This window comes from Salmo salar, chromosome ssa01 (assembly GCF_905237065.1).
Source record: "Salmo salar chromosome ssa01, Ssal_v3.1, whole genome shotgun sequence".
Lineage (NCBI taxonomy): Eukaryota > Metazoa > Chordata > Actinopteri > Salmoniformes > Salmonidae > Salmo > Salmo salar.
In genome coordinates, this window is record NC_059442.1 from 150,475,595 (window position 1) to 150,497,492 (window position 21,898).

Here is a 21,898-nt window from a genome sequence, read left to right on the forward strand (position 1 = left end):
TGTAATGAATTTCATAAAAAAAATTGAAGTTATTATTATTTGTTGTTTGATAATATAACTACAGTTAGAAACTTGAGGAAATAACATGTGCAATAGTCAAGTACATCTTAGTCAGAACGACTTACAGGAGCAATTAGGGTTAAGTGCCTTGCTCAAGTAAACACTGACAGATCTTTTACTAAGTCATCTTGGGGATTTGAACCAGCAACCTTTTGGTTAGATGATACTTGCCTTCTCATTTTGAGATTAGATTGAGATGGCGTAGACAACTATTGTAGGTTTATAATTTGTTTATGTACAAGTTTTGAAAACGCACAGAAACCTGTTTATTTTCATACACTATAGTTGTGGCTGCCCATAAGGTTATGGCATCACATTGTATTTAAAACATGGTTTATATATTATTGTTGTAATCAATGATTGCAGTATGGTTGTAATCCACTATTATTTTGGACTGAATCCTCCAAGGATTTCCATTGGAAATCATTTATGCATATTGCCACCAGCAGGAGGCGCGGTATGAACATCTCCCCTCCCCTCAACAACACTCGAAGAAAGATGTCTGTGACAACTCAAACCGTTTATGGTGACAACTCAAACTGTTTTTCCTCCTGTCTCCTTTTTCTTTCTTCTGTTAAACAGGTACTGTATGTGGTGTACACAAGCACATGATCTATAGAAAATGTTTGAGTCTAAATGGCTGTCTGAGTGATACTTACCGTTTATGTTGAAATTATAAAGTTTAAATGTGTAAATTGATCGAGTGAAAACCGTTAGCAATCTTGATATTGAGTTGACAGGGTTTTGCGTATAAGCTTGGCTAGCCCATAGGATAACGTAAGAAATGGCACCAGCTAATATTTTAGTTTGAACTTATTGATTTATAGCTCATCTGAGGTAATACTGTGGTTTATTTTCTACTTCATTTATATTTGCTAGGCCCTGTATGTCCCCATCCAAGTGTTCTATATTACAGAGTTGTATTTTTTTTTAAAAACGATATGCTAATGCTAAGCTAAATGCGCTAACGCTAGCCTGTCAAGTCTATAGGGTTGCTATTAGCTTAGCGGCTACCGTTAGCTTGCTCAGTATTGAGATGACTGCATTGGTTTATGGTTTATTTAGCTAAAGGTTAAAACAGACCTCCTTATATGTGCATTTATTTTCATTAAAACAGTACATTATTGTTAGCTTTTATATCATCAGAGTTTAAGATAAATACTGAGAAGGTTTATTTTGTAGTACAAGTCAATTTACAGTATTAGCTAGCATGTCTATTTTAAATACAGAGGATGTATTATGTTACTGTACTTACAGTACTTTCTAGTCTTTTACAGCATCTGGCTGAATTATTAATGTTTTCCAGGCTCAAACGTTATGGTCCCAAAGAACATCTGGAGGGCGGCCATGCAACCAGGCCAACAGATGGCAAGAGCGCTGTTGGGTGCTTTTGATGTTGACATGTTGCTGAAAAGCAACCTGAGAGGTATGTACAGAGATTGTATAGACCAGGCCTGGACAATTATTTTCCATGGAGGGCCACATTAGAATAGATTTTTGCCATCGCGGGCCAGAATCATATTACAGGATTATACATTATGTGTATGACTATGTTGACAGATATATCTACTGTAAATCATGTCCAGATATGCTACTTATTTTACTTTTTTAACATGTAAAGAAATAAACCACATCCATGTTCTCCTTTTGGTAGGTATTTTCATTATTAAACATCAATGAACTACACGGAGGGAAAAGTACACTGTGCATTCAGCACCACGGACAGAACTATTGTTAACGGGTATGCACAAAAACACAAGAAAAAGAGAGAGCTCAACATTACATTTAAACTACTCAATCAGTGTGAGGAGTGAAGTCTCTGATGGGCATTGACTAAAGCAGTGAAGTCAGGTATAGTTTCTGACGTCACCATGCGCAGGATAGGTGAGAGTCAGTAAGAGATGATCTGTGCCTTGACTTGTTATATTTCATCACTGAAAAGGTCTGTTCACATACATAGGTTGACACAAACAGTACAAACATCTTATAATCTTTGGAAAGTTTTGTTCATTGAGATCGATAAGCTCAAGTTGCAGGTCAGTGGGAGCGTTATCCACATTGAAGGTGAAAGGAGAGGAAACCAACAGCATGTCATTTTCCAACACTTTGATATCCTCAAAACTACGAGAAAACTCACTGTTCAAAGTACGCAGCAGTGATGTAAACTTCTCCCGCTGGTCATCTGATAGGGAACAGGCTAATAGTGTCGGAAGGTGGGTGAGATTGTTGGCTTCTACTTGGCGGATCAGGAGGAGTAATTTTCCCATGAAGGCTTTGACAAGGCTGTACATCTGATTTGCAAAAAGGCCCTTCACTTGTAGTTTGGATTTCAGTTCATTTACGAGGACCATGATGTCCACGGTGAAGGCAAAATTAAAAATGTATATTGCAGTTAAGGGAAATCCACATATTTTCCTTTAATTTGCAGCAATCTCTGACTTCAGGTCCCACATCCTTTTAAGAACCTTCCCCAAACTCAGCCATCTCACGTTTGTGTGGTAGGGGAGATCTGCATGACCCAACTGTCTCTTCCAACAGTGAGACAAACTGCCTGTGGTTTAAAGATTTTGCTCTTATGAAGTTTACCACTTTAGTGACTGTATCCACAACATGGCTCATTTTCAGAACACATTTACAGAGTACCTCCTGATGAATAATGCAATGCAGGAAAATAATTTTCTGATCCGGGTTCAGCTCAGCTACTTCATCTTGTATCCTTTTTAAAAGGTCAACGTTTTTTCCTGTCAAGTTTGGGCACCCATCAGTGGCCCCACTGAATCACTTTTCAAAAGTCAGTCCCAGCTTTGCAACACACTTATTAACCTCCTCCAATATATCTTTCCCTGTGGTTGTGCTCTTCATTGAATGCACTGAAGCAAGCTCTGGGGTTATGCCTTGTAAGAATATCAACAACTGCGCCGTGTCACGTGCATCACTGCTGTCATCCAGGGCCAAGGAGAAATAGGTGAAATCCTTTACCTTGTCTTTCAACTGTTGTTCCATATTCTCTGCTGCGATGTCCTCAACACACCGTGTCACTGTTCGTCTTGACAGGGAAACATTTTCCAACAGCTCTTTCTTTTCGGGGCAAAGTTTTGCTGCATAGTCAATTAAACATTCTTTAATGGCTCCGCCCACTGCCCTTTGCAACTGAGAAAGCAACTCTTTCGATGTACTTGCCCTCTGCTCAGAAGACATATTCCTGTGACATCAACCTGTCAGTCACTCTGTCCTCGTGCAGTTGTTATTTATACGTGCCATCAAAATAAAAGTCCCACAAGCGGTGGGAATTAAATAACAAATACGTTTTTCAAAACTTTACTATCGCAAATTCTTCATGTGATCTGAGCATGATTCCGCAGGCCGTATTGAATCAGGTCGCGGGCTGCATACGGCCTCCAGGCCGGCCTTTGCCCAGGCCTGGTATAGACCATAGAATTAGAAATACTATAAGGGGCATAAGCCCTTAGATCAGGGCTTGGAGGGGCTCGGCCTTGGGGGTGAGGGAGGAGCTTTCCCAGTTTGAAGAATATCAAAAGACATTGGGTCATTTCTTGAGGGACTCCATCTCAGAATGCACATTTAAGGATAACAAGTAGCTGGAGATACATCGCCTGTGAAAAGAGGCTAGTTGCTGCTCACCCAAACCAACACTGTTTCTGATGAGAATGTCCATTTTGCTATGGGAAAATGGAAAGGGGGATATCTAGTCAGTTGTAGAACTGAATGCATTCAACTGAAATGTGTCTTCACCATTTAACCCCACCCCTCGGAATCAGAGAGGTGCGTGGGGCTGCCTTAATTGACATCCATAGCTGTGGTACAGTAAAACAGTGCCTTCGGAAAGTATTCAGATCCCTTGAACTTTATCCTAAACTTGATTAAAAAAAAATAAGGTCCTCATCAATCTACACGCAATATCCCATAATGACAAAGCAAACACAGGTTTTTAGAATATTTTTTAAATGAATATAAAAAAAAACAGATATCAAATTTACATAAGTATTCAAATCCTTTACTCAGTACTTTGGTGAAGCACGTTTAGCAGGGATTACAGCATCGAGTCTTCTTGGGTATGACGCTACAAGCTTGGCACACTTGTATTTGGGGAGTTCTCTGCAGATCCTCTCAATCTCTGTCAGGTTGGATGGGGAGCGTTGCTGCACAGCTATTTTCAGGTCTCTCCAGAGATGTTCGATCGGGATACTCTGGGCCACTCAAGGACATTCAGAGACTTGTCCCGAAGCCACTCCTGCTTTGTCTTGGCTGTGTGCTTAGGGTCGTTGTCCTGTTGGACGGTGAATCTTCGACCCAGACTAGTCTCCCCACAGCATGATGCTGCCACCACCATGCTTCGCGTAGGGATGGTGCCAGGTTTCCTCCAGATGTGACGCTTGGCATTCAGGCCAAAGAGTTCAATCTTGGTTTCATCAGACCAGAGAATATTGTTTGTCATGGTCTGAGAGTCTTTAGGTGCCTTTAGGCAAACTCCAAGCAGGCTGTCATGTGCCTTTTACTGAGTAGTGGCTTCCGTCTGACCACTCTACCATAAAGGCCTGATTGGTGGAGTGCTGCAGAGATGGTTGTCCTTCTGGAAGGTTCTCCCATTTCCACAGAGGAACTCTAGAGCTCTGTCAGAGTGACCATCGGGTTCTTGGTCACCTCCCTGACCAAGGCTCTTCTCCCCTGATTACTCAGTTTAGCTGGGCAGCCAGCTCTAGGAAGAGTCTTGGTGGTTCCAAACTTCTTCCATTTAAGAATGATGGAGGCCACTGTGTTCTTGGGGACCTTCAATGCTGCAGAAAATGTTTGTTACCCTTCTCTAGATCTGTGCCTCGACACAATCCTGTTTCGGAACTCTACAGACAATTCCTTCGACCTCATGGCTTGGTTTTTGTTCTGCACTGTCAACTCTGGGACCTTATATAGACAGGTGTGTGCCTTTCCAAATGTCCAATCAATTGAATTTACCACAGGTGGACTCCAATAAAGTTGTAGAAACATCTCAAGGTTGATCAATGGAAACAGGATGCATCTGAGCTTAATTTCAAGTCTCATAGCAAAGGGTCTGAATACATGAGGTATTGAGGTATTTCAGTATTTTTGTTTTTTTTGCAATAATTGCTACATAAAATATTTTCCCTTTGTCATTATGGGGTATTGTGTGTAGATTGCTGAGGATTTTTATTTATTTAATCAATTTTAGAATAAGGCTGTAACATAACAAAATGTGGAAAAAGTCAAGGTGTCTGAATACTTTCCGAAGGCACTGTGTGTGTGTGTGTGTGTGTGTGTGTGTGTGTGTGTATATATATATATATATATATATATATATATATATATATATATATATATATATATATATATATATATATATATATATACACACACACACACAGTGCCTTGCAAAGGTATTCATCCCCCTGGCGTTTTTCCTATTTTGTTGCATTGCAACCTGTAATTTAAATGGATTTTTATTTGGACTTCATGTAATGGACATACACAAAATAGTCCAAATTGGTGAAGTGAAATGAAAAAAAAATACTTGTTTCTAAAATAAAAAAAATTAAAGAACTATGGAAAAGTGGTGCGTGCATATGTATTCACCCCCTTTGCTATGAAGCCCCTAAATAAGATCTGGTGCAACCAATTTCCTTCAGAAGTCACATAATTAGTTAAATGAAGTCCACCTGTGTGCAATCTAAGTGTCACATGATCTGTCACATGATCTCAGTGTACACAGTTGAGGTCAGAAGTTTACATACACTTAGGTTGGAGCCATTAAAACTTGCTTTTCAACCACTCCCAAAATTACCTGTTAACAAACTATAGTTTTGGCAAGTCGGTTAGGATATCTACTTTGTGCATGACACAAGTAATTTTTCCAACAATTGTTTACAGACAGATTATTTCACTTATGATTCACTGTATCACAATTTTAGTGGGTCAGAAATTTGCATACACTAAGCTGACTGCCTATAAACAGCTTGGAAAATTCCAGAAAAGGATGTCATGGCTTTAGAATCTTCTGATAGGCTAATTGACATCATTTGAGTCAATTGGAGGTGTACCTGTGGATACATTTCAAGGCCTACCTTCAAACTCAGTGCCTCTTTGCTTGACATCATGGGAAAATCAAATGAAATCAGCCAAGACCTCAAAAAAAACATTGTAGACCTCCACAAGTCTGGTTCATCCTTGGGAGTAATTTCCAAACGCCTGAAGGTACCACATTCATCTGTACAAACAATAGTACGCAAGTATAAACACCATGGAACCACGCAGCTGTCATACCGCTTAGGAAGGGAACGCGTTCTTTCTCCCAGAGATGAACGTACTTTGGTGAGGAAAGTGCAAATCAGTCTCAGAACAATAGCAAAGTACCTTGTGAAGATGCTAGAGGAAATAGGTACAAAAGTATATATCCACAGTAAAACGAGTCCTATATCGAAATAACCTAAAAGGCCGCTCAGCAAGGAAGAAGCCACTGCTCCAAAACCAGCATTAAAAAGCTAGACTACGGTTTGCAACTGCACATGGGGACAAAGATCACACTTTTTTGGAGAAATGTCCTCTACAAAGAAATGTCCTCTACAAAGTATTGAGATTGGGGGGTGAATAGTTATGCACGCTCAAGTTTCCAGTTGTTTTGTCTTGTTTATTGTTTGTTTCACAATAAAAAAAATATATTTTGCATGTTCAAAGTGGTAGGCCTGTATGAAAATCAAATGATTCAAACCCCGCAAAAACAAAATTTAAATTCCACGTTGTAAGGCAACAAAATAGGAAAATTGTCAAGGGGGTGAATACTTTCGCATTATCTTTAGACCTAACTGAAATTTAAATATCTGGCTGTGTCATTAGGACTGGAGATTTATTTATTAAACATTCAACTTATTTCATTTGAACAATTCTAGGTGGCAAAGCTAAATGGGGAGAAGATGGGGAGTAAAAAGACAGATTGGATCCTGAAAAAGTGGCTTATTACTGTGAGAAGGTTTTTGTTAATCGATTGCAAATAAGCATTTTACAGTGTACAGTGTTGTCATGATATAGTTTTAAAAAGAATATGACTTATAAATTACTCATGGCAGAAAGAATGGTGAATATTATTGTAGACACTGACAAAAAGGGATACTTCGAATTTTGAGATGTAGGTTGTTTTTCTACTTACCCAGAGTCTGACAAACTCATGGAAACCATTTGTATGTCTCTGTGTGTTTTGAGATGATTGAAGTTAGTATATTTTTAGCTTAGTGCAATTACTTGAGGTCTTTCACAGTAGCCGCCTCCTCTCAAAAACAGGGAAATAGACTTTCTAACTATTCCAAAGCTGGGTGGTTGGTCAGTTATAGTCTTATAAAGTTATACACAGTAAGCAAGATTTTACAAATGTGTTCATTTTACTGATAATCACAAGAGACAAGATTCTATCCACTTCCTCAATCTCTGTCCCGTTGGCGTATAGAGATTGCAGCATCATATCTGTCTCATTATGGCGTCGGTATGCACACTAGCAGCGCCATTGAGACAGATGCAACATTGCGATCAGCTGGCCGCTGTACCAGGAGACTTCCAGCATTTGTGCTAAACTAACGATATGCTAACTTCAATAATCTCCAAACTGCATGCAGAGACATAAAAATGATATTCATTCGTTTGTCTGACCTAGATCTCGAAATCTCGCTTTATCCCTTTAAAAATGAATACCCCATAACAGGCTTGGGGTCAATTTCTATTCAACAAATTGAAGATGTTAAAGGGAAAGTTCACTTTTTTACACCTTATAGTCAGATGGCTAAGAAAAAAAACTATATGGGTTATGGGGTCAATTAGAAAAAAGTAAAATGTTTATGGCCACATCCCCTCAAGTTAATAGTGGCTATTTAAACAACTCTGAACCATGGATCACAGTTTTTCCTGGCCCATGGACTACTTTCAGGGTAGGGAACCATCTGACTGACTATACGGTGTAAAAAAGGGAACTATCACTTTAACATCTTCAATTTGTTGAATAGAAATTTCCCTCAACCCTGTTATGGAGTTCTCTTAATTGAATCATTGCAAATAGGGCATTTAATGGTCAATGATGTCTTATTCAACAGAATCTGATTAGCTTTTCACATAAAGGTTTTTTCATTTATGATATTTTTTTAAATTTACAACCCCAACCCCTAACTGTTCTATGTGCTCTTTATCTTCTAGTTGTTGCTTTCCCCTACAAATGCTATCATTAAGCGCTTCCCAGGTGCAACAAAATGACAAGTGGGAACGGCTTACAACTGTAAAATGCCTTAATTAAGAAACAAATAAAATTAATAGGATTAAATTACGTTTTTAGTGTTTTGTGTTGTTTGTTCTGTTTTATTACCATGATTACAAGTATCACTGAAATAATGCTTACATTACATATACACTATATATACAAAGGTATGTGGACACCCCTTCAAAGGAGTGGATTTGGCTATTTCAGCCACAGCCTTTGCTGACAGGTGTATATAATTGAGCACCCAGCCATGCAATCTCCATAGGGAACATTGGCACTACAATGGCAGTAGAAGAGCTCAGTGACTTTTAACCTGGCACCGTCATAGGATGCCACCTTTCCAACAAGTCAGTTCGTCAAATGCTAGAGCTGCCCCAGTTAAATGTAAGGGCTGTTATTGTGAAGTGGAAACGTTTAGGAGCAACAACAGCTCAGCCGCAAAGTGGTAGGCCACACAAGCTCACAGAACGAGACTGCCGAGAGCTGAAGCCGTAGCGCGTAAAAATCATCTGTCCTCGGTTGCAACACTCATTAACAAGTTCCAAAACTGCTTCTGGAAGCAACGTCACCACAATAACTGTTCGTCGAGAGCTTCATGAAATTGGTTTCCATGGCCGAGCAGCCACACACAAGCCTAAGATCACCATCCGCAATGCCAAGCGTTGGCTGGAGTGGTGTAAAGCTCGCCGCCATTGGACTCTGGAGCAGTGAAAACGCGTTCTCTGGTATGATGTCACGCTTCACCATCTGGCAGTCCGAAAGACGAATCTGGGTTTGGCGGATGCCAGGAAAACGCTACCTGCCCTAATACATAGTGCCAACTGTAAAGCTTGTTGGAGGAGGAATATTGGTCTGGGGCTGTTTTTCATGGTTCGGGCTAGGCCCTTTAGTTCCAGTGAAGAGAAATCTTAACGCTGCAGCTTACAATGACATTCTAGACAATTCTGTGCTTCCAACTTTGTGGCAACAGTTTGGGGAAGGCCCTTTCTTGTTTCTGCATTAAAATGCCCCCGTGCACAAAGTTAGGTCCATGCAGAAATGGTTTGTCAACCCCATCAAACACCTTTGGGATAAATTGGAACGCCGACTGCGAGCCAGGCCAAATCTCCCAACATCAGTGCCCGAGCTCACTAATTCTCTTGTGGCTGAATGGAAGCAAGTCCCCGCAGCAATGTTTCAACATCTAGTGGAAAGCCTTCCCAGAAGATTGGAGGCTATTATAGCAGCAAAGGGGGGGACCAACTCCATATTATTGCCCATGATTTTGGAATGAGATGTTTGACAAGCAGGTGTCCACATACTCTTGGTGATGTAGTGTATGTTAACGCATATTGTTAACATGTATTGTGACATACAGTACCAGTCAAAAGTTTGGACACACCTACTCATTCAAGGGTTTTTCTTTATTTTTACTGTTTTCTACATTGTAAAATCATAGTGAAGACATCAAAACGATAAAATAACACATATGGAATCATGAAGTAACCAAAAAAAGTGTTAAACAAATAAACATATATATTTTAGATTCCTCAAAGTAGCCACCCTTTGCCTTGATGACAACTTTGCACACTCTTGGCATTCTCTCAACCAGCTTCATGAGGTATTTACCTGGAATGCTTTTCCAATCGTCTTGAAGGAGTTCCCACATATGCTGAGCACTTGTTGGCTGATTTTCCTTCACTCTACGGTCCAACTCATCCGAGGAGGATAGATTGAGAAGGAGAGGAGAAAAGGGGGAAGGAGAGGAGAAAAGGGGGGAGGGGAGGAGAGAGGAAGGGATGGAGTAGAGGGGAGCGGAGGGAAGGAGATGAGAAGGGAGGAGATGGTAAGGGAGAAGGGAAAGAATAGGGGTTAGTAGAGGAGAGTAGAGGGGAGGAGAGAACACTCCGTGTCCTATACACTAGAACGCCTGTGTAGACACAAATGCTAGTGTGTGTGTGTGTGTGTGTGTGTGTGTGCCTGTGCGTGTACATGTGTGTGGGTTAGTTGTTTATCCCAGAAGGGAGTTGTGAGAGATGATGGATGGAGGATATTTGCTTGATTATTGTATTCCGTTGAATAAATTATATCCACTCAACGCTCACCCCCCACCCCCCGCACACACACACACACAAACACACACATACGCTAGCAGAGGAGAGTCAGTATTCTACCCTTTGAGAGAAAACAGTCTGTGTCCTATACACTAGAAAGCCTGTGGAGACGCAAATGCTAGCGTGTGTGTGTGTGTGTATGTGAGTTAGTTGTTTATCCCAGCTGGGAGTTTTGGAGGCGATGGATGGAGGATATTTGCTTCATTATTGTCTTCCGTTGAATAAATGATTTCCACTGAGTGACTCAACATCCCTCCCCCAAACACACTCATACAGATTTTGTTTTCTGCCTTTTATAACAAACCAGCCACATGCAGCTCATCAACCCCTACCTGCTGCTCTAATAAAGTACCACAGTATGAGTCATAATACTCTTAAAACCTAGTGGTCAAACAGGGAAATGGTTCCAATTAGTATTTCCACCATTCATTTTTCCCATAGGGGATTTTAGAAACACTTAAAATAAGCACTGTGTTTCACGTAGGTTTAGCCTGGCATGACGTTTTGATAACAATGTAAATCTCTTTAGGACAAGGTGACTTTTATCAATATATCCGCCTGCATTTAAAAATAAATAATGCCATGCTAATTAGCTGCTAATGTGACTATCATAAAGACCTACAAATGCCAGGATGATCTGGGCGAGACTGACGAATCGAAGCAAATGTAAGAATCTCTGGATTAGTTATGTAATGTTAGCTAAATTTAGTAACGAATAAATTGGCTACATTTCTTTAAATTTGACAATTCTGTCAACTGTCTTGTGCAAGTTTTAAATTAATCCAACACCTGTTAGCAAAGGTATCATTTAGAGATGAAGTGCAGGACCTTGCAGGGATTTGGAGTTTAGCATGATGTCTACTTTGATGTTGATATTAAATGTTAATCACAAATGACCAGTCGCTTTCATAATGAGTTAACCAACTCTGCCTGCTCCCGAGGGCAGAGGTGGTTAACTGCCTGCTCCCGAGGGCAGAGGTGGCTAACTGCCTGCTCCCGAGGGCAGAGGCGGTTAACTGCCTGCTCCCGAGGGCAGAGGCGGTTAACTGCCTGCTCCCGAGGGCAGAGGTGGTTAACTGTCTGCTCCCGAGGGCAGAGGTGGTTAACTGTCTGCTCCCGAGGGCAGAGGTGGTTAACTGTCTGCTCCCGAGGGCAGAGGTGGCTAACTGTCTGCTCCCGAGGGCAGAGGTGTGTTAACTGTCTGCTCCCGAGGGCAGAGGTGGCTAACTGTCTGCTCCCGAGGGCAGAGGTGGCTAACTGTCTGCTCCCGAGGGCAGAGGCGGTTAACTGCCTGCTCCCGAGGGCAGAGGCGGTTAACTGTCTGCTCCCGAGGGCAGAGGCGGTTAACTGTCTGCTCCCGAGGGCAGAGGCGGTTAACCGTCTGCTCCCGAGGGCAGAGGTGGTTAACTGCCTGCTCCCGAGGGCAGAGGTGGTTAACTGTCTGCTCCCGAGGGCAGAGGTGGTTAACTGTCTGCTCCCGAGGGCAGAGGTGGTTAACTGTCTGCTCCCGAGGGCAGAGGCGGTTAACTGTCTGCTCCCGAGGGCAGAGGCGGTTAACTGTCTGCTCCCGAGGGCAGAGGTGGTTAACTGTCTGCTCCCGAGGGCAGAGGCAGTTAACTCATTAAGAAAGCGACTGGTCATTTGTGAGCAACATTCATAGCACAGTAAAATGGCCCAGTGGAGACTAGCTAAACAGAAGATAAATATTAATGTTGTTTTTCCGGATTAGTGATATTGATATCTGTCTGTGGCAATGAGCTGGTGTCATAAGCATGATATATTGTCTTTCAGAGTGGTTTTAATAAACAGCTTAGTCAAACCAGGACGCCACTGGCCTGAGGAAGACAGCAGAGTATGAACCAGATAAATGAGGAGGGAGGAATGTTCACTCTTTTGTGTGTGTGTGTGTGTGTGTGTGTGTGTGCAGGTGTGTGAGTGCAAATTCTTATGTGTGTGTTTGTATGCACCCAAGCATGCATGTGTGTGTGTGTGTCTGCATGTGTGTCTTCGCACATGCTTGTGTGTGTGTGTGTTTCTGTGCATTCAAGCATGAATGCGTGTGTTATTCACAGTCAGTCTGTGTCTAGGAGCGTGTTGGTATTTTTAGAGAGGCCAGGGCTTTCAGACATCCCTGTCTGCTGCCAGATCAGAGAATATTACCGTCTATCTGTTCTACTACATATACTCTCTGTTGTCTAGCTATAGTTATACTGTTGTATATTCTACTACAACTGTCTAGACTAATATAATGAAACACACACACACATACAGACACACAATTCTTTGAGGGTCACATTAAGCCATTTGTCTCTAATGTTTAATCTCGTCAGAGGAGCCAGTAATATTCAGTGAGACGGGCTGTATAATCACACTATTAACTTGAAGGCAGTGTGTGTGAGTCTGTGTCTGTTTCAATGTATGTGTTTGTTCCCAGTCTCTCTATAGTCTCCTTCACCTCTCCTTCTCTCATGTGTGTGTTTGTTTCCTGTCCTAATTGGCAGTGTATTGCTGATTGCTTGACTACACACCTCATCTGAGCTGCACTCCCCCTCTCATGCAAATGACACAGACATCTACTCTCATTTTTTCTGTTAGTGTAACAGGTTTTGTTCTGTTTGTGTGTGTGTTTTTTGTTTTCATGTGTGTTTATGTGTGTGTATATATGTGGGTGTGTGTGTGTGCAATATATATATATATATATATATATATATATATATGTGTGCAACCTGCTGGGAAAAAATATTTAAAAGACATGAAACAAAGTTCTGAGGAAGAATAAATGATAAGATGCTTATACTGGTGTGAGGAAGAGAGAGAGAGACAGAGATACAGATAGAATGAGAGACGAACAGTAAGATAAATACATTTGAATTGTCTTTATTCTTTTGAAACTTCTGTATGTTAAATGTTTACTGTTCATTTTTGTTTATTTCACTTTTGTATATTATCTACCTCACTTGCTTTGGCAATGTTAACATATGTTTCCCATGCCAATGAAGCCCCTTGAATTGAAGTGAATTGAAAGAGCGAGAGAGAGAAGCTGGAGTAATTGTCACAGAGAGCTGCTTTCCTGAGGGATAGAGACAGACAGACAAAGAGAGACAAAGAGAGACAAAGAGATAATAGGTAGAATGAGAGACGAAGAGAGAGAGAGAGAGAGAAGCTGTAGAAATTGTCACAGAGAGCTGCTTTCCTGAGGGAAGAGAGACAGACAGACAAAGAGAGACAAAGAGAGACAAAGAGATAATAGGTAGAATGAGAGACGAAGAGAGAGAGAGAGAGAGAGAAGCTGTAGAAATTGTCACAGAGAGCTGCTTTCCTGAAGGAAGAGAGACAGATATAATTACATCCACCTCTCCTCTCTCCTCCTCTAATATCTTTCCTTGAGCTCTTCAACACTGGCTAGAGATTTTATGAATATTTAGTGGACATTTTAATATTTAGTGGACAATGAAATCCTTTCCACCCTCTTCTTATCTTCTTCTCTCTACTTATTAGTTATCCCCTTCTTCTCTCTTCAATATATTCTCTCTACTTATTAGTTCTCCCCCTCTTCTATCTTTATTATCTTCTCTCTCTACTTATTAGTTCTCCCCCTCTTCTCTCTTTAATATCTTCTCTCTACTTATTAGTTCTCCCCCTCTGCTCTCTTTAAATTCTTCTCTCTCTACTTAATAGTTCTTCCCTTCCCTCTTTCTTATCTTCTCTCTCTAATTATTAGCTCCCCCCTCTTCTCTCTTTGCTATCTTCGCTCTCTACTTATTAGTTCTTCCCATCTTCTGGCAATAATATCTTCTCTCTCTACTTATTAGTTGTCCCCCTCTTCTCTCTTTAATATTGTCAAGCCTTGATCTGTTTCACCTGTCCTTGTGATTGTCTCCACCCCCTCTAGGTGTCACTTATTTTCCCCAGTGTATTTATCCCTGTGTTTCCTGTCTCTCTGTGCCAGTTCATCTTGTATGTTTCCAAGTCAACCAGCGGTTTCCCGTTCTCCTGCTTTTTGCATTCTCCTTTTTCTAATCCTCCTGGTTTTGACCGTTGCCTGTTTCTGGACTTTGTACCCGCCTGCCTGGCCATTCTGCCTGCCTTGACCACGAGTCTCTCTGTACCTCCTGGACTCTGATCAGGTTTTGACCTTTTTGCCTGTCCACGACCATTCTCTTGCCTACTCCTTTGGATTATTAAACATTGTAAGACTCCAACTAGCTGCCTCCTGTGTCTGCGTTTGGGTCTCGCCTTGTGCCTTGATAAATATCTTCTCTCTACTTATTAGTTCTCCCCCTCTTCTCTCTTTAATATCTTCTCTCTACTTATTAGTTCTCCCTCTCCTGTCTTTAATATCTTCTCTATCTACTTATTAGTTCTCCCCCTCTTCTCTATTTAATATCTTCCTTCTACTTTTTAGTTCTTCCCATCTCTCTCTATTTATTAGTTCTTCCCCCTCTTCTCTTTATCTTTTTTCCCTACTTATTAGTTCTCCCCCTCTTCTCGCTTTAATATCTTCCTTCTACTTATTAGTTCTTCCCCCTCTTCTCTCTTTATCTTCTCTCTCTACTTATTAGTTCTCCCCCTCTTCCTCTGTAATATATTCTCTCTACTTATTAGTTCTCCCTCTCTTCTCTTAATATCTTCTCTCTACTTATTAGTTCTCCATCTCCTCTGTCTTTAATATCTTCTCTCTCTACTTATTAATTCTCCCCCTCTTCTCTCTTTATTATCTTCTCTCTCTACTTATTAATTCTCCCCATATTCTCTCTTTTTGTTCTCAACTTTTCCCCTTTTCATTTTTCGAATCTTCTCCCTTCTCATACCTTCTCTGTCCTCATCTAAACTATGTTCCCTCTTTTCTTTTTTCTAATTTCCTTTTTAATGATCCTCTTGTCCTCTCCTCTCTTCTAATCTCATATTCTCTCATCTTCTGTTCTGTCTTTTCACATTTTCTCTCATCGTTTGTACGTATATCTTCTAAGTTGTATTCTCTTTTCCTCCACTCCCTCCCTCTATTCATGATCTTTAGATCTTTTCTTACAGATTCTCTTCTTATTTTATACAGTAGATAGACTGAGATTATTTTCTATTCTCTTCCCTGTTTTACAGATAGACTTTTTGCTCCTCCTGAGCCAAACCAATCATATTGTCTCCATCAGACTGAGGGCTCAACCAATAAGAGTGATTAGCAGACTCGGAGAGACAATCACAGCGACTCTAACATCTTGACGACCAATCAGTGAACTGAGGAGGGTAAAGAAGGACTATAACTGCCTGATTACCCAGTCACCCTGTCCCCTCTACACCCCCTTTAGCTCCCTCTAGCCCCCCATCAACTCCCAGGCTCTGCCAGTAAGCTCCCTCTAACAGCCCCCAAAACGCTTCTTCCACCATGACCAATAACAGCAGCTCCTCTGGCGTCTGGGAGAACTCTGATTGGTCAGAGTCAGCCCAGTGTCCACCCTCGGTGAGTGGAGCCACCTTCCTCATCGTGGCCTACAGCACGGTGATCGCAGTAGGGTTGCTAGGCAATATGGGCCTGGTTTTCATCATCGGGCGGCAGAAGGAACTGCATAATGTCACCAACATTTTAATCGCCAACCTGTCCTGCTCCGACATCTTGATGTGTGTGGTGTGTCTACCCGTCACCGTCATCTACACTCTGATGGACCGCTGGGTACTGGGGGAGGCACTCTGCAAGGTGAGATCACAAGGAATTTTCTTCAAAAAATAAAGATCCTTGTTCAGAGTTCCTGTGTCTTTGTTTGATAACCTTGCAGTGTTTGTTTCTGTCCATAATGTGCCTTTTTCCCCTCCCTCTCCCTCTCTTGTCCCTTATATATCTCCTCTCTTCCCCATCAGGTCACACCATTTGTACAGTGTGTATCAGTGACGGTGTCTATTTTCTCCCTGGTGTTGATTGCGTTGGAGCGCCATCAGTTGATCCTGCACCCTACTGGCTGGTCCCCAGCAGCAGGCCACTCCTACCTGGCCGTAGGTCTCACCTGGTTGGTCGCCTGCTTCATATCACTCCCGTTCCTGTCCTACAACATTCTGACCGACAACCCCTTCCAGAACCTCACCCTGCCCGCCAACCCCTTCAGGTGAGAGTGTGTGTGTGTGTGTGTGTGTGTGTGTGTGTGTGTGTGTGTGTGTGTGTGTGTGTGTGTGTGTGTGTGTGTGTGTGTGTTCATAAATTCACTCTGGCTACCTACTCTGATTTCAGAGCACTCTCGTGTGAGTGTGGCAGAGCGCAGAACACTCTCTTTGTCTTTCATTCTCTCCCTCTCTCTCTCTCTCTCTCTCTCTCTCTCTCTTTCTCTCCCCCCCTCTCGCTCTCAATTCAAATCAATTTAAGGGCTTTATTGGCATTGGAAACATATGTTTACATTGCCACACCAAGTGAAATAGATAATAAACAAAAGTGATATAAACAATTTTTTTTACAGTAAACATTACAGTCACAAAAGTCCCAGAAGAATAAAGACATTTCAAATGTAATTTTATGTGCAACTAGTTAAAGTCCAAACGGGAAAATAAATAAATATAAATATGGGTTGTATTTACAATGGGTTTGTTATTCACTGGTTGCCTTTTTTTGTGGCAATGTAACTGGTGTCGTCGTAATGAGACCAAGGTGCAGGGAGGATGTGTGTTCATCTTAGATATTTAATTGAAAAAGAGAACACTACAAAAAACGACAGCAAAACAGTCCTGTTAGGAAAAACTCTCAACAGAAAACAATCACCCACAAAACCCAAAGGAAAAACAGGCTACTTATGTGTGACTCCCAATCAGCAACAACGAACTACAGCTGTGCCTGATTGGGAGCCACACACGGCCAAACCAAAGAAACAAACCAACATAGAAAAATAAACATAGAACGCCCACCCAATGTAACACCCTGGCCTAACCAAAATAAAGAACAAAAAACCCCTCTCTATGGCCAGGGCGTTACAGGCAACCGGTCACACAACTTGCTGCTGTGATGGCACACTGTGGTATTTCACTCAGTAGATATGGGAGTTTAACAAAATTGGGTTTGTTTTCGAATTCTTTGTGTATATGTGTAATCTGAGGGAAGTATGTGTCTCTAATATGGTCATACATTTGGTAGGAGTTTGGGAAGTGCAGCTCAGTTTCCACCTCATTTTGTGGGCAGTGTGCACATAGCTTGTCTTTTCTTGAGAGCCAGGTCTGCCTACGGCGGCTATTCTCACTGAGTCTGTACATAGTCAAAGCTTTCCTTAAATTTGGTCTCACTCTCTCTCTCTCTCTCCCTCTCTTGCTCTCTTTCACTCTCATTATTTCCCTCCCTTTCTCCCTCCTGCTATCCTTCTCTCCCACTCTCTTTCGCTCTCTCTCTCTGTCTCTCGCTCTCTCTCCTCAGAGACCATGTGATCTGTTTGGAGAAATGGCCGACTGAAAGACACCGTCTGGCCTACACCACCTCCCTGCTGCTGTTCCAGTACTGCCTCCCTCTGCTACTAGTGCTGCTTTGCTACCTACGTATATTCCTACGCCTACGTCGACGCAGGTGACACACACACATGCATGCACACTCACACGCATGCACACACACATGCACACTCACGCCAGCACACAAGCACACACACACATGCACTCATGCAAGCTCGCAAGCACAGACAGACACACACACACACGACAGTCAAAGAATTGTCAGATTAATGAGTCAGTGAATAGTAAATAATCGTATGCCTACTCAGACGCAGGTAATACATCAGGACAGGAGTCAATGAATGGTAGTCAATGAGAGACCAATGATGAATAGGTGAATAAAACAAATGAATGAGTGGAGTAATAGTCCAAGGATCATCAAAGAGGATAGACAATGAACAGTTAATGAGTAAATAGAAATGTTAATGAAATGAATAAGTACCTGGTAACGTATGGTTAAATCCCATCCATTTAGTCCGTTCCTGTGGCCCCCCATTGATCAAACAAAATTACAGCAAATACACAAAGAACAAATAAACAGACTAAGAAAACAGAAACAAAAGTAACTGGAAAAGTGTGGAATACTGTAAGTCCCATCTAAAGTCCTTTCGTGTGTTTTTCCCATCCAGGGACGTGGTGGAGCGGAGCCGGAAGGCCCGAGGAGCCCAGAGGATCAATGCTATGTTGGCGGCCATCGTTGCTGCCTTCGCCCTCTGCTGGCTGCCGCTCAATGTGTTCAACACGATATTCGACTGGGACCACCAGGCGCTGCCCGCCTGCCAGCATGATGCTGTGTTCTCCGCCTGCCACCTCACCGCCATGGCCTCCACCTGTGTCAACCCTGTGGTGAGTGGAGTGGAGTTTAGTTTAGGTTATTAGTATCCCCATTAGCTCCTGCACATGCAGCAGCTACTCTTCCTGGGGTCCACATAAAACATACAAATACATGACAAAGTGCAGAACAGTTATAGACAAGGACATTAAATAGAATGAATAATAACAATAACAAATAAACATAAACAAATAAAATAAATAAGAGTTATAAATTGGAAAGCGACTAAGAGAGAACCAAAATATTATTTACACGCTATTCATATGTACATATTCATATTATTATATACAGTTAAATGAGATCTTTAGAAAGAGGAGAGGCTCTGTGTTTTTAAAGCTAAACGTACTTTTTCCCTGAGTAACGTCTGGTGGCAGAGCATTCCACGATGACATGGCTATATACATAACTGAGTGATGCATTAAATCTGTTTTGGGTTTAGGTACAGTGAAGAAACCCATAGTGGTGTGTCTGGTGGGTTATGTACAGTACCAGTCAAAAGTTTGGACACACCTACTCATTCAAGGCTTTTTCTTTATTTGTCCTATTTTCTACATTGCAGAATAATAGTGAAGACATCAACACTTTGAAATAACACATATGGAATCATGTAGCAACCAAAAAAGGGTTAAACAAATCAAAATATATTTTTTATTTGAGATTCTTCAAAGTAGCCACCGTTTGCCTTGATGACAGCTTTGCACACTCTTGGCATTCTCTCAACCAGCTTCATTGAGTAGTCACCTGGAATGCATTTCAATTAACAGATGTGCCTTGTTGAAAGTAAATTTGTGTAATTTCTATCCTTCTTAATGTGTTTCAGCCTACCAGTTGTGTGTGACAAGGTAGGGGTAGTATACAGAAGGTAGCCCTATTTTGTGAAAGAACAAGTCCCTATTATGGCAAGAAACGCTCAAATAAGCAAAGAGAAACAACAGTCCATCATTATTTTAAGACATGAAGGTCAGTCAATGCGGAAAATATCAAGAACTTTGAAAGTTTCTTAAATTGCAGGCGCAAAAACCATCAAGTGCTATGATGAAACTGGCTCTCATGAGGCCTGCCACAGGAAAGGAAGACCCAGAGTTACCTCTGCTGCAGAGGATAAGTTCATTAGAGTTAACTGTACCTCAGATTGCAGCCCAAATAAATGCTTCACAGAGTTCAAGTAACAGACACATCTCAACATCAACTTTTCAGAGGAAACTGCGTGAATCAGGCCTTCATGGTTGAATTGCTGCAAAGAAACCACTACTAAAGGACATGAGAGGTGTGGAAATCTGTCCTTAGGTCACATGATTCCAAGTTTGAGATTTTTGGTTCCAACCGCCGTGTCATTGTGAGACTCAAAGTAGGTGAACGGATGATCTCCACGAGGGACCACTACGGGGAAAAAAATGGATGAAATGTATGTATTCACTACTGTAAGTCGCTCTGGATAAGAGCGTCTGCTAAATGACTAAAATGTAAAAAAATGTAAATCTCAGCATGTGTGGTTGCCACCGTGAAGCATGGAAGAGGAGGTGTGATGGTGTGGGGGAGCTTTGCTGGTGACAATGTCAGTGATTTATTTAGAATTCAAGACACACTTAACCAGTATGGCTACCACAGCATTCTGCAGCAATACGCCAGCCCATCTGGTTTGCGCTAGTGGGACTATCATTTGTTTTTCAACAGGACAATTTCCCAAAACCCACCTCCAGGCTATGTAAGGGCTATTTGACCAAGGAGGAGAGTGATGGAGAACTGTATCAGATGACCTGGCCTCCACAATCACCCAACCTCAACCCAATTGAGATGGTTTGGGATGAGTTGGACCACAGAGTGAAGGAAAAACAGCCAACAAGTGCTCAGCATATGTGGGAACTCCTTCAAGACTGTTGGAAAAGCATTCCTCGTGAAGCTGGTTGAGAGAATGCCAAGAGTGTGCAAAGCTGTCATCAAGGCAAAGGGTGTTTACTTTGAAGAATCACAAATATAAACTATATTTTGATTTGTTTATCACTTTTTAGTTACTACATGATTCCATGTGTTATTTAATAGTTTTGATGTCTTCACTATTATTCTACAATGTAGAAAATAGTTAAACAATTAAGAAAAACCCTTGAATGAGTAGATGTGTCCTTCCCTGTGGCTCAGTTGGTAGAGCATGGTGTGTGCAACACCAGGGTTGTGGGTTCGAGTCCCACGGGGGGCCAGTACAAAAAAATGCATTAAATTAAATGTATGAAATGTATGCATTCACTACTGTAAGTCGCTCTGGATAAGAGCGTCTGCTAAATGACTAAAATGTAAATGTAATGTCCAAAATGTTGACTGGTACTGTATGTCTGTTTGAAGTGTATGCAAATAGATTATACAAGTGGTTAGGCATTTTCAACACACAAATGTCTTAAAAAGACTAGAAGAGAAGTAGTAATTTTGTCCTCAACCATGAAAGACTGTCATGCATGTTGTTGATGTTAGTTCTATGTTTGCAGTTCAGGGTAAGGTGTGCTGCTTTGTTTTGAGACAGCTGCAGCTTTGCTAGGTCTGTCTTTGCTATATTACTAGACAGTAATCAAGATGGGACAAGATCAAAGCCTGAACCTAGTACAGTTGATCTTTGTGTCAAAAACGCAGAAAGCAGAACAACGCAGACATACCTCTCATCATCTTCACAACAACTTTGTCAATATGACTTGACCATGATAACTGACCATCCAATGTTACTGCTAGAAGTTCAACTTCTTCAACTTGTTCAATAGTCACACTCAGTGGAGTGCTGGGCTCTCTGGGTGGAGTGCTGGCTTCTCTTGGAGGAGGGCTCTCTGGGTGGAGTGCTGGCTTCTCTTGGTGGAGGGCTCTCTGGGTGGAGTGTGGGGGTCTCTGGGTGGAGAGCTGGGCTCTCTGGGTTATGTGAGGGTCTCTCTGGGCGGAGTGCTGGCTTCTCTTGGTGGAGGGCTCTCTGGGTTATGTGAGGGTCTCTGGGTGGAGAGCTGGGCTCTCTGGGTTATGTGAGGGTCTCTGGGTGGAGAGCTGGGCTCTCTGGGTGGAGTGCTGGACTCTCTGGGTTATGTGAGGGTCTCTGGGTGGAGAGCAGGGCTCTCTGGGTTATGTGAGGGTCTCTGGGTGGAGAGCAGGGCTCTCTGGGTTATGTGAGGGTCTCTGGGTGGAGAGCAGGGCTCTCTGGGTTATGTGAGGGTCTCTGGGTGGAGAGCTGGG

The 21,898-nt window shown here is 41.9% G+C and overlaps 2 protein-coding genes across 7 annotated transcripts in view; one reads left to right on the forward strand and one right to left on the reverse strand.

Moving 5' to 3' along the window:
* LOC106567981 (neuropeptide Y receptor type 1) overlaps nucleotides 1-21,898 on the forward strand; it is a 43,539-nt gene that overhangs the window by 15,260 nt on the left and 6,381 nt on the right. For 2 of the 6 annotated variants that reach the window (XM_045692164.1, XM_045692168.1), the window contains 6 exons: nucleotides 507-586; nucleotides 1,367-1,486; nucleotides 15,517-16,108; nucleotides 16,270-16,511; nucleotides 17,798-17,944; nucleotides 18,495-18,711. In XM_045692164.1, coding sequence (XP_045548120.1) covers nucleotides 15,800-16,108; nucleotides 16,270-16,511; nucleotides 17,798-17,944; nucleotides 18,495-18,711 — 915 coding nt within the window. In that variant the 5' untranslated portion in view covers nucleotides 507-586; nucleotides 1,367-1,486; nucleotides 15,517-15,799. Of the gene's footprint in view, nucleotides 1-506; nucleotides 1,487-15,516; nucleotides 16,109-16,269; nucleotides 16,512-17,797; nucleotides 17,945-18,494; nucleotides 18,712-21,898 lie in introns of all 6 variants that reach the window. The other 4 variants (XM_045692165.1, XM_045692166.1, XM_045692167.1 and 1 more) reach the window with 4 other exon arrangements.
* LOC123728990 (putative uncharacterized protein FLJ45035) lies at nucleotides 11,582-15,245 on the reverse strand. Its single transcript, XM_045702135.1, has 2 exons — nucleotides 15,231-15,245; nucleotides 11,582-12,010 (listed from the first exon to the last, which is right to left on the reverse strand). Exons 1-2 carry the CDS (start codon nucleotides 15,243-15,245, stop codon nucleotides 11,582-11,584), a joined length of 444 nt encoding a protein of 147 aa, XP_045558091.1.